Raw genomic sequence first — 12,843 nt, 5'->3', positions numbered from 1 at the left:
AAAAACAAAATAGAACTACCACATGATCTAGCAATTCCACTTGACATATATCTAAAGTAAATGAAAGCAGTAATTTAAAAAGATACATGCACCCTAATGTTCATAGTAGCTTTATTTATAATAGCCAAGGTACAGAATCTCTCTCTCTTCCTCTAGAGATTCACTATTACTGAGTGAATATATACACATATATATACACACATATACAATGGAATGTTACTCAGTCATGAAAATAATGAAATTTTGCCATTTGCAATAATTTGAATGAACTTGGAAGGCATACTTAATGAAATTAGACAAAGACAAATATAGTATGCTATGTTTATATGCAGAGTCTGAAAAAAAAAAAAAAAAGAATTCACAGAGATAGTGAACAATCCAGTAGATATCAATAGGGGAGGGAAGGTGGAATGGGAAAGATGGAGACAGAAGATTAAGAGATAACTTACTATGTATAACACAAATAAATTGTCAGTATATATATATATATTGAGAGAGAGAGAGAGAGAGAGAGAGAGAGAGAGAGAGAGAGAAACTGGCAGACTCTAGAGATCAAAGTTTGTAAACCACTGTGCCATCACGTTTGCTATAACCTATTGATTTAAATAGTCATTTGGCCTACCCAAATTCAGTGGAAAGTATATATATATATATATACTGCCAGTATATACATATATATGTGGTGTGTGTGCGAGTTAGTTGCTCAGTTGTGTCCAACTCTGTGAATCCCAGGGACAGGGGAGCCTAGTGGGCTGCTATCTATGGGGTTGCACAGAGTCGGACACGACTGAAGCGACTTAGCAGCAGCAGCAGTGACCCCATGGACTGCAACCTGCTAGGCTCCTCTATTCATGAAAGTATCCAGGCAAAAATACTGAAGTGAACTGACATTCACTTCTCCAGGGGATCTTCCTGACTCAGGGATCAAACCCAAGTCTCCTGCATTGTGGGCAGATTCTTTACCATCTGAGCCACCAATTTGTGTTGTAAACAGAGGGAATATAGCCAATATTTTAACAATAATCATAAAGGGAGTATAATTCATGAAAAAAATAAATCACTATGTTATGTACTTGAAACTAACCTAATATCAGCTGTGTTTCAATTTAAAAAGTGCTGTTTAGGGAACAAAAGTTGATATTCTGAGTTAGGAAGTAGAAACTGGCAGACTCTAGAGATCAAAGTTTGTAAACCACTATGCCATCATGTTTGCTATAATCTATTGATTTAAGTAATCATTTGGCCTATCCAGATTAGGCCTATCCAGATAGACTGCTGATGAATTTTTTCACTAAAGGATTTCCTGAAAATCTAGCCATGGTCACAATCTATGACATAATTGAAAGACAGTAAAGTCACTAAATCCTAGTCATCAAATTCTTATTTAATACCTTGGAATTGCCTCCTCCTTTTCCATCCCTGTAGCATCTCTAATGTAACTTATAAAAAATCGGGTCACATGAGTCCCTAAGAGAGACATCTTTGAGTATCTAGTACAATATTTTCTCATTTCTAGCCCAGGGTATATGAACTCACTGGCAGAGGGAATAAATATGCAGTATGAAAATTGAAGGTAATCCTACTAAGGGAGAAGTCTCAGCTAACGTCTGTAACAGGCACTGTAACATTTTAGTCTACAACCCAAATGTTCTTTCTTTCTTTATTGAACAAATATCAATCATGGTCACATTATATTCCAGGAAAAAATTGTTTTCCTATGTGCCTGAAAGACTTATGTTGCCTCTGATATTCTAATATATTCTCTATCCTTTGTGTCTTTCTTCCCCTTCTAACTTTCAGAAAGGAGAATATGAAGTGAATATTTTTTGCTAGCCTGAGTACAAAAATTTAGCCATTAGGTAGGGATACTCACAGGAAGTAGTTCTACTATGTTTGTTTTAACAAATAAGACCAAGAAAATTTTAACACTCTAATAAGTCCACAGAGAATTTCTATGAGGTAACCAATTAATGCCACAATGTGTTAGAAAGGGCCTTCTCTTTGACCAACTAATTCTCATAGTGTATTACTATAGTTCTACTTGCTAACTGGGGATATTATGGACAAGTATTGGACCGAATGTGGTAATTAGCTCCTTATGGAGATAGAGATCTCAATAACAACGCATTGAGGTCATTCTTGATGTAAAAAGGAAAGACCATTGTCATACTCACTGGGGACACACCTAAACTATCCAAGGCACAGGTGGAATTTTTGTGTTGAACAATGTATATAGCTCTCTTATACTGGTCTAGAGTTTGCAGAAAATGGAAGAAGAGCCCTGGGACATTATGATGGGGAAGATAATTTTGGCAAATTTCACCAGAAAGTTTAATAGAAGATTCCAAGATGTGTCTGAGAGTAAAGACATCAGTATGTCACTGGGCATTAAATTCTCATTGGAAACAATATGAACATTTTATTTTTATTTAGGGAGTTTTATTTTCTTATTGAGAAGAGCAGTGACAATCTCGTCATTTACCTTTACGTCAAACTTTTTAAACAGTAGGGTTTCTATGGAGCTACTGATCTGTTTCCCCCTAGTTGTTAGTATTGGAAAATAGAAAAGCTGGTCAAATTATCAACGGGGCAATTGGATGCTGAAAAATGTAAGGATAAAAGTAAAGACCACAGTAAGAAGAAAGTAAGGCTGCAGGATAAATTTTAAATTTTTTCATGAAATTTTTCATATTTTATGCAATATAAGAAAGAAAGATGACAAATTTAACTGGAATATGGAACATATGGAAACACAAAGTAATTTTACCTAGGAGGCACATGATGGTACAAAGGGGGCCAAGTTGCTATAAAGTAAGCTGAGATCATTATTATCAATAATTCATTAATGAACTATTTATTCATCAAGTCTTTGTATTTCACATATTCCATATATTTAAATATAGATTATGTTTTGATGACACAGAAGGCATATGTTGTGGAATTCATCGTTGAGGTTGTCTAGTCTATTGGAGAGATAATCAGGAGAAAATAAAGACACATGAAACAACCTCTAAATATACTAAGCTTTAGATACACTAGAAACAACAAATTCTCCCTAGACAGATAAGAGAGAGTTCAATAACTGGTGCCTGTAAAAAGCATGAAGAATGAGTGAGCCACAGATGAAAATTAAAAGATATTCAAGGCTGAGATTTCCCTCTTTCCCTTTCTATGAAGTCTTGAAATATAAAAGCATGTTTGGAAAACTGTGCATTTTAATGCAAATTCTGTGTTATTAAGATTTAGGTTGCAAACGTTGATAGAAGATAAAATTAGTTGCCTTTTTAATCAACTTAAGAAATTGGCTTTACTGTGTAGGTGATGAAACAAAATAATGAAAAATCAGCTTTCTTTTTCTATTTTTGAGAAGGCAGTTTAATTATCCTATATGTTCTTTTCCATCTTTTCATTTTTTCCCAAGGTTTCTTTGAACACAAAATATCCCCCTTTCCAAATTAAAAACAAAACAAAACAAAACAAAACCCAGCAATACCACTTGTTTGCTTGCATACCCCAAGGACTGTGGAAGCAGCCTCCCTATGGTTCTTTTGTAAAATATATAATGTAATGTAGTGATCTGAAGGGCCTTAATTTTCTTTCCTGTCCAAGTCTGCACATCCAAGTTCAAAATAAATTCCCTAACTCATTTCAACTGTCATCTCTCTGCCACGCAGCTATCTCAGATCCCAGACTCTGTAAGTGGCAAAACTTTCCCCCCCTTCAGAATTCTCATATTCGTTTCATGGTGCTTCATGTTCTACTTTGTGTGAATGTCTCATCTCCAATAGACTATAAGCTACTTGTAACCAAGGAACTTGTCACTTCTTCTTTTATTTACCCACAGTTCTTAGGATAGTACCTGACATGTTACAGAAACTCCATAAATATTTGTCAAATGAATAAATCAATAGCTATATTTAAAGCATTTTTCCTATTTACCAATATCAATATAGTATACAATATCCCAGACTGGGTTAAGTACAGCCAACATTTTCCAAAATAAATTTCTTTTCCAACTTCAGCTGCCACACAAGTTCTGAGGATGAGTTTCAAAAATTATGTGATATGTTGAAGCAGTTGACAGGGAGGGTCATGGAATAACCATTGAATAATGTGGATTTTCTTTCCTTTTAGAAGCTCCATCTTTCTTTGAATAGCTAGTCACTGTTCTTTCTGAGGATGATCTTATAAAAGAGAAAATACTTAAAGAAAGAAGACCAGGAAGTTGGAAAGGTAGAGATTATATCCCAGGAGGAATAATACAGGAGTATTTGTTCTGGTCAAAAGCACAGTGTGTACTTTTTGTTTATAAAGTTTAGAGATAAGGCTTCCATGGTGGTCAATGCGGGAGATGCGGGTTTGATACCCAGGTTGGGAAGTTCCCCTGGAGAAGGAAATGGCAACCCATACCAGCATGCTTGCATGGGAAATCTCATGGATGGAGGAACCTGGTGAACTACAGTTCATGTGGTTGCAAAAGAGACAAGACTTAATGACTAAAACCAACAAAAACAAACAACAGATGAGGTAATTAAAAAGTTCCATTTCAAAATTTTACTAGACCTTTGTCTAAGCAAAAGAACAAAAACCAGACATTTTGCTGTTTGTAGAGTGTTTTGAGATCAATTATTGTTGTTTAGTTGCTAAGTAGCTTCTGACTCTCTTGTGACCCCATGGACTATAGCCTGCTAGACTCCTCTGTCCATGGGCTTTCCCAGGCAAAAATACTGGAGTGGGTTGATCAATAATAAAGCACTATTAAAATTAAGTTTAATTAGTGAGACAATGGACAAAACTTCTCAATAATCAGAAAGAAAATGAGAAAGCAGCACTTTTTCTTCCAGTTTTACTGAACTATAATTGACATACAACACTATATAAGCGTAAGGTATATAGCATAATAATCTGATTTATATACATCTTGAAATGATTATCACAAGTTTAATGAATGCCCATCATCTCAAATAGGTAAAATCTTAAAAAAACTAGAGAAAAATATTAATAATTATATATTTTTCTTGTGATGAGAACTCTTAGGGTTTAATTTCTTGTATGCACATGCTCAGTTGATTAGTTGTGTTTGACTCTTTGTGATCCCATGGGCAGTAGCCCACCAGGCTCTGCAGTCCCTGGAATTCTCCAGGCAAGAATACTGTAGTAGACTGCCATTTCCTGTTTGGGGGATCTTCCCTGACCCAGAGATCGAATGTGCATCTCCTGCATCTACTGCACTGACAGGTGGATTCTTTACCATTACACCACCTGGGAAGCCCATTGACTTTCTTAATAACCATCATATATAACATACAGCAGAAGTAATTATAGTTTGGGGGATGACAGCAATTTTTAATGAAGCATTTGCCTCTGCATTTAGAGAACAATTTTAGAGAGATTTTTCATCATGAAATGTTGAAGCAGAAGGTTAACATTGTATGCTAGATTAACAGCAAGGAAACAAGTTTAGAAAATCCCTGAAATAAAATGACATCTACCTGGGAGTTTTCCAAAATAATTTAGAAGATAATCTGGGGTTATTGCTATTGGTCACTTTGTTTCTTCAACACGTTTTCGAGGACTAATATATACTAGACAATATGTCATGTGTGGGTATGCAATTTCTGTCTCTGGTAAGTTATAATTTGTGGAATCAGAGATAAGCTTAAAATACTAATGGCAAAGCCAGTACAATTTTAATGATTGCTAAAGTTGCCCAGATAAAATAATACAGACAAATTAAGAAGTTGTAGGAAGGATCAATGAGTACATGCCACTTTTAGAATTTAAAGAAGATTGCACAATTAAAAGAAGAAGAATAAAATGACAATAAATATGCACTTCTCTGATGGCTCAGATGATGAGTCTTCCTGCAGTGCATGAGACCCGAGTTCAACCCCTGGGTCAGGAAGATCCCCTAGAGAAGGAAATGGCAACCCACTCCAGTACTCTTGCCTGGAAAATTCCATGGATGGAGGAGCCTGATAGCTACAGTCCATGGGGTAGGAAAGAGTCAGACACGACTGACCAACTTCACTTCAAATATGCACTATTTCCAGATGTAGAGGATAGTATGTAAAAGGAAATGATTGTTCAAATTTTCTCTATGCTAAAGTTCATTTGAAGGAATATGTATATTGACAGTTATGAGAGGAAAGGTATGTTTAGAAACAGTATGGAAGACAGAATATAATTACTTTAACTTTGTAAATAATTGAAGGCCATTTAGTTTTGTTAATAGGGTAGAATTTGCCCTATAAAAAGACAACTCTAGTGCTATTATGAAGGTGACAGAATGGGAGGAGGACTTCTTGGAGTCTATCCAATTAAAATAAATTAAAAAAAAAAACGCTCTTGTAATAATGCAGGTTAAGAGTTAATTTCTGGAAAAATGGGGAAAAAAATGTATCATAGAAGTGTTACACACACACACACACACACAATAAAAAACTGATCCGATGTGGAGGATGAGAATTTTTGTGTGTCTAAATATGCCCCAGAAGTATACAGCTTGGATGCCTAAGCAGCTTTGGAAACTTCTTATTGAGATACAGAACTCAGGTAAAGGAATAGATTTGGGTGATAGGTTGGAGAGGATAAGAATGTTTCAAATAAAAATATGTAATCCAGTACCAGCAATAAGAACTGTGTCAGAGTCATCAGGGAAAGTATCTGAGCCTCCTGCTTAGGGATTCAGAGATGGAGCCTGGGAACAACAGTCTGTTGGGTTTCCAAGTCAGGTATATCAAGAATAAGATATATAACCAAGTGGGAAAACAGTGAATGCTGAAAAAAAACTAATGCTAGAGTCTGTAGAGCAATCATACACTAATTCTAAAATAGTAGCTGTAGTTGTCAGCCAAATTAATTTCAACAAATGACTGCACAGAAATGGGGTATGTTGTTAGTAATGAAAGAGAATTCTGTGTTTTAAGGAAAAGCAACAAAAGGACAAAGCAGTGATTACTGACTGACCTAGATGAAGAAACTATCACAATCATATGGGATGTAGATCTTCATACATTGGTGGTATTCCTTGTGGAATATATGTATCAGTAATATGGATAAAATTATGACCACTTAAATCACAATTAATGTAGATAAAAGTTTTTTTGAGGGTTAGATTATCAACAAACTAAGCAGAGATTGATTATAAAAGTCTACAAGCAGGGACTATATTTCTTAGGTATTTCTTAGGTGGCAGAAGAATAGACTTTCTTTGAGTAAATGTCTGTCCATTTCATTTGAACACTTGTCCCCAAATTCTCTGCTAAAATCATTTGCAGAAAATTAGCAATGTGGGCACATATTAATTTAGGATAAATTTTGCTTAGTTTATTGTAAAATGCTTTATTATTTTATTTTGGTTTCCTTTTTTCTCTCCCATACCTGTTGTGTCTCTTTCATACTGGACTGGTGACTTTATGAAGATTAAATCTCCCGGATTTCTTAGTTTCAAAGGACTCTGGACTTAATCATATTGACTTTATTCCATGGGATCAACTCTTCATGGCCAATTCCTCCTGTGTTACTGAGTTCTTCCTGCTGGGTTTCTCCAGTCTTGGGGAATTGCAACTTATCCTCTTTGTGGTTTTTCTCTGCCTCTATTTGATCATCTTGAGTGGAAACATCATCATCATCTCAGTCATCTGCTTGGATCACAGCCTCCACATACCCATGTACTTCTTTCTCTGTGTCCTTTCTACCTCTGAAACTTTCTACACAATTGTCATTCTGCCCAAGATGCTTATCAATCTTCTCTCTGTGCTCAGGACTCTGTCCTTTGTGAGTTGTGCTTCACAGATGTACTTCTTTCTTGGTTTTGCTGTCACCAATTGCCTGCTTCTGGGAGTGATGGGCTATGATCGTTATGCTGCTATCTGTCAGCCTTTGCATTACACCATTCTCATGAGCTGGAGAGTTTGTGGGCAACTGGCAGTAACTTGTATTGTCAGTGGTTTCCTAATATCTCTATTGGGAACAACTTTGGTCTTTAGCCTCCCTTTCTGTGGCTCCAACAAGGTCAACCATTATTTTTGTGACATTTCACCAGTCATCCGCCTCGCTGATGCTGAAACCTACATTAATGAACTGGTCATCTTCATTGGTGGGGTCTTGGTCCTTGTTGTGCCCTTGATCTTCATCTTCATCTCTTATGGATTTATTGCCTCTGCTATCCTGAAGATTTCATCAGCTGAAGGCAAACGAAAGGCATTCTCCACCTGTGCCTCCCATCTCATTGTGGTTGTTGTCCACTATGGCTGTGCTTCCTTTGTCTACCTGTGACCCTCAGTCAAATATACATCAGGAAAAGACAGGCTGGTGACAGTGACCTATACCATCATCACCCCACTGTTGAACCCTGTGGTATACAGCCTCAGGAACAAAGATGTACAGCTGGCTGTTAGGAAAATGATTGAGAAGGTTAGGTTAAGATTTTGTAATTATGTTAAGACTTTATAATTAATTTCTTTTTCAATAGCACACAAACATTTGGGTCAAATGTATCACTATTGTTTAAGTCATGAAAGTTTCTAGTCTACAACTCTGTGGCCTTGGATGAGTTTTTTGACATTGTGAGGCTATAGTGTTCTTATGTAAAACAGATTTAGTAGTATGTTCATCTTAAGTCTTTTTGCCAAATTAAGGGCAAAAGTTTCCTCATCAAGGCAACTGTCACTAAAAGACAACTCTCCTACTCCTACTCTTCCTCCAGAGATAGTTCTCAAAAGGATCTTAACAAGCATTATCTCTTACCCTATGTTTGGCTTTCTAGCCACAAATCTCTGGTTGTCCCTTTTATTTAAGATTATGCCCAGCTGAAAATGAGTTGCTGAGGCCTGAATATGGTGTGGATATAGGGGGAACACGTGATGGGGGGAAAATTTATTAGTTATTAGAAAACTATTTAGGTCATAACTTTAAGAAAACTATGGTTGTTCTCTAGATCTAAACTTTGTATATAGAATATAAGGATAATATAATTTTCCTTTTATACTTTGCAGGGTTTTTGTTTGTATCTAATGGATATGATAAATGTAAGCATAAGTGAAATGCAAAGCTGAGTAGAACTTAAGACAAGAGTCAGTCTAAGACTTTAAGTCTTAAAGTCAATTTAAGACTTTACACATCTCTGCATGACCTTCTATTTCCTTCAGATTCTCCAAAAATTATATTTCTAGGTGTCTTTTCTGACCAGCCATTTGAACTACTCCTTATATAACATAGGGAATGTGCTACATCAAAAATACATCTACATGTGAAACAATTCCTTCAGTACACTTTCTGAAAATTGGCAGAAGACCCCAGACTTCCAAAAAGGCAAACTAATCTCCACAGAATGAAGTAGGGCAAAATATATGGGAAAATAGAGACAAAGGATTTGGAACAAGCACCTGTGCCTCGGAGAGGGCTCCATGAAGGAGGAAAGTTTCCTCACACTTGCAAACCCTCGGATAGGTGGGGAAAGAGGACGCTGTGGAACCTCTGAGGAGAATACAGCAACAGGGGCTCAGAAGGCAAAATGGAGATAATTCATCACAGGGATTGTTGTTGATCAGCACTTTCCAGCTGAGATGCTGTTTGCAAGCCTGTCATGGCAAACAGGGACTGGGTGCTGAGGCTCAGGGCTTCAGGGGTTGGACTTCAGGGAGAGGACTGGGGTTGACTGCCATGAAGATTTTCTGAGGGGGCTAATTTAACATAGTTGAAGGAGTCCAGAGAAAAGCCTGAGCCTGCCAGAGAGGCAAGAGATCATTGTCACAGGGACCCTTGTCCCTTCAGACACACAGATCAAAGGACCCTGCCTTTGCAAGTGCCGTAAGTGGGTGAACCATGGTGTGGACTGCAACCTCAGAGGTAGACTGCCAAAGCTAGCATGAATGCCAGAGGTGGGACTACCTACGATTGCAGTTTGAGATACCAAAGGGGTAAATGCAGGTCAACTGGTCACTGCCAAAGCCAGGGCAAGTTCCCGAGGTGGGGGAAAAAATGTCTCTGTGGTTCCAACCCCAGAAGTAGCAGCTGCCACCAACCCATTAGCAGGCACAGGTCATTCCCCACCCATTCCTGGGAACCTATGTAGCTTGGCTCTGTTGAGGAAGATACAGCCTGGGGCCAACTTCCCTGTTGGAGCACACAAACCAACTTGAACTGTAGCAACTTCCCACAGGCCTTGGCTGCAGCAGGCACCATATGCACATCCCAATTGTGTCTAATGTATCCTTTCCTCTCCCCAGGCTGAAGGAGCAAATAAGCCCTCATAAGCTGTCACTTTCACCTTTCTTGTCTGGGTAGGGAGCAGACATTGGAGGGAGGCCTATGAGCAAAGGGAGGGTGAAAAATCAAAGCTGATCACACAGGCCCTGTGTGAAAAGGGTAAATTGCTTCTGCAGCTAAAGGTACAGAAAATTTACCCCTCAATTAGCCTGGTACTGTGGACTTTGGGAGCAACTGTGGACTTTGGAAGCAAGTACAAGCTGGAGTAAGGCCAGATATGAGTCTGAGCTGACCTCAGGACATCCACAGCAGGTCCAGAAACCTTTCTAGAAATACTAGAGGACTTCCTGAGTAGGCAGATTGGCTCATGCTCAATGTGTGGTTAGGAAAATGGAGGACACAGAGGAATACTCTTCTCACTACCACTCTATCTCTCTATATATTTTATGTTTTTTTTTGTTTGTTTTTTTTTTATATTGTTCTATTATTCTTTTTTATTATTCCTTAATTTTTACTTTTAACTTACTTTTTCCTTTAAAAAACTTTTATTTTTACAAAAATGTATCTTTTCCCTCCTATTTTTATAGTACTCTTTAGTTATATTGCATTTTCCCATGTTTTTGATTTTGTATTTTTGCTGGACTAGTTTTTAGTATTCACCTTCACTTACAGGTTTGATTATTGGCTTGATTGCTCTCTTCTTCTCTGGTTTCTGTTTTTATTCTTTTTCCTCTCTTATTTCAATTTTGTGAGTGTATGAGTCTCTTTGGGTGTTCTTTTCTGATGAGTGTTGCTTTCACCATTTGCTTTGGGGTTTTATCTGTTTGTTCCTTTTTGCTTTGTTTGTTTACATGACTTTTTTCCCCCTCTTATATATCTTTCTCTTTATCTTGTGTGCTGGGTGGCTTGGGGAGTCTAACTGCTAGAGTAAGGGGTTGGCCCTGAACCTCTGAAGTGGAAGACCGAATCCAGGACATCGGACCACTGTATAACCCCCAACACCACGGAACATTAATTGGCAAGAACTCTTCCAAAGCTCTCCATCTCAACACTAAGACCAGGCCCCATCCAAAGTCCAGCAAGCTCCAATGATGGACCCCTCATGCCAAACCATCAGTAAAATAGGAACACAATCTTTCCCATTAGTAGAAAGCCTGTCCAAAGCCATACAAAATCCCCAGATATTCCAAAACAAACCACTGGATGTAGCACTACCCTTCAGAGAGACAAGATTCAGCTCCACCCACCAGAACACAGACACCAGTCCCTCCAACCAGAAAACGTTCAAAAGGTACCGGTCCAACCCCACCCACAAGGGGCAGACACCATGATTAAGAGGAACTATAGCCTTCCAGCCTGCAGATAGAGGGCCCCAAATACAGTAACTTAAGCAAAATGAAAAGACAGAGAAACAAGCAGCAGATGAAAGAATATAGTAAAAGTCCACAAGACCAAATAAATGAAGAAAACAGGGGCAGTTTACCTAAGAAAGAACATAGAATAATAATAGTAAAGATGATCCAAAATCTTGGAAATAAAATGAAGGTACAGACAAATAGAATGGAGGCAAGGATTAAAAAGATACAAAAAATGTTTAACAAGGACCTAGAAAAAAGAGAGAATAGACAATCAGCAATGAATAATACAATAACTGAGATAAAAATACACTAGAGAGAAGCAATAGCAGAATAACTGAGACAGAAGAATGGGTAACTGACCTGCAAGATAGAATGGTGGAAATAACTGAAACAGAGAAGAATAAAGAAAAAAGAATGAAAGGAAATTAGAACGATCTCAGAGATCTCTGGAGAATTCTCTGGACAGAGGAGCTGGTGGGCTATATTCCATGGGACCACAAAGAGGCACAATGGAGCAACTAACACTGGAACAACATTAAGTACTCCAACATTCAAATTATAGTGGTCTCAGAAGAAGGAAAGGAAAAGAAAGGGTATGAAAAATTATTTGAGGAGATTATAGGTGAAAATTTTTCTAACATAGGAAAGGAAATAGCTACTCAGCTCCAGAAAGCCCAAGAGTTTCATACAGGATAAACCCAAGGGGAAATGTGCCAAGACATGTACTAACCAAACTAACAAAAATTAAAACCAAAGGAAAAATGTTGAAAACAGCAAGGGGAAAGCAACGAATAACATATAAGGAGATTCCCATAAGGCTAACATCTGATCTTTCAACAGAAACTGCAGTCTAGAAAAGAGTAGAAGGATATACTTAAAATGATGAAAGAAAAAATCTACAACCAAGATTCCTCTATTCAGCAGGGGTATCCTACAGATTTAAAGGAGAAATCAAAAGCTTTACAGATAAGCAAAAGCTAAGAAAATTTAGCACCACAAAACCAACACTACAACACAGGCAAAAGTAACTTCACTAGATAGGAAACACAAGAGAAAAAGAAGATCTGCAAAAACAAATCTAAAATGATAAAGTAAATGGTAACAGGATTATACATACCAATCAGTTCAGTTCAGTTCAGTCATTCAGTCGTGTCAGGCTCTTTGCGACCCCATGGACTGCAGCATGCCAGGCCTCCCTGTCCATCACCAACTCCCAGAGCTAACTCAAATTCATGTCCATTAGTTAGTGATGCCATCCAACCATCTCATCCTC

General features: G+C 37.6%; 1 protein-coding gene across 1 annotated transcript; it reads left to right on the top strand.

The window, feature by feature from the left end:
- Positions 1-7,500: 7,500 nt before the first annotated feature.
- LOC128045415 (olfactory receptor 10R2-like) lies at positions 7,501-8,457 on the top strand. Its single transcript, XM_052637913.1, is given in 1 exon segment — positions 7,501-8,457. A coding segment is annotated over 1 exon segment (954 nt). The 5' UTR covers positions 7,501-7,503.
- Positions 8,458-12,843: the final 4,386 nt, after the last annotated feature.

This window comes from Budorcas taxicolor, chromosome 3, assembly GCF_023091745.1.
Source record: "Budorcas taxicolor isolate Tak-1 chromosome 3, Takin1.1, whole genome shotgun sequence".
NCBI classification, from domain to species: domain Eukaryota; kingdom Metazoa; phylum Chordata; class Mammalia; order Artiodactyla; family Bovidae; genus Budorcas; species Budorcas taxicolor.
This window is presented reverse-complemented; position numbering and strand designations above follow the sequence as displayed.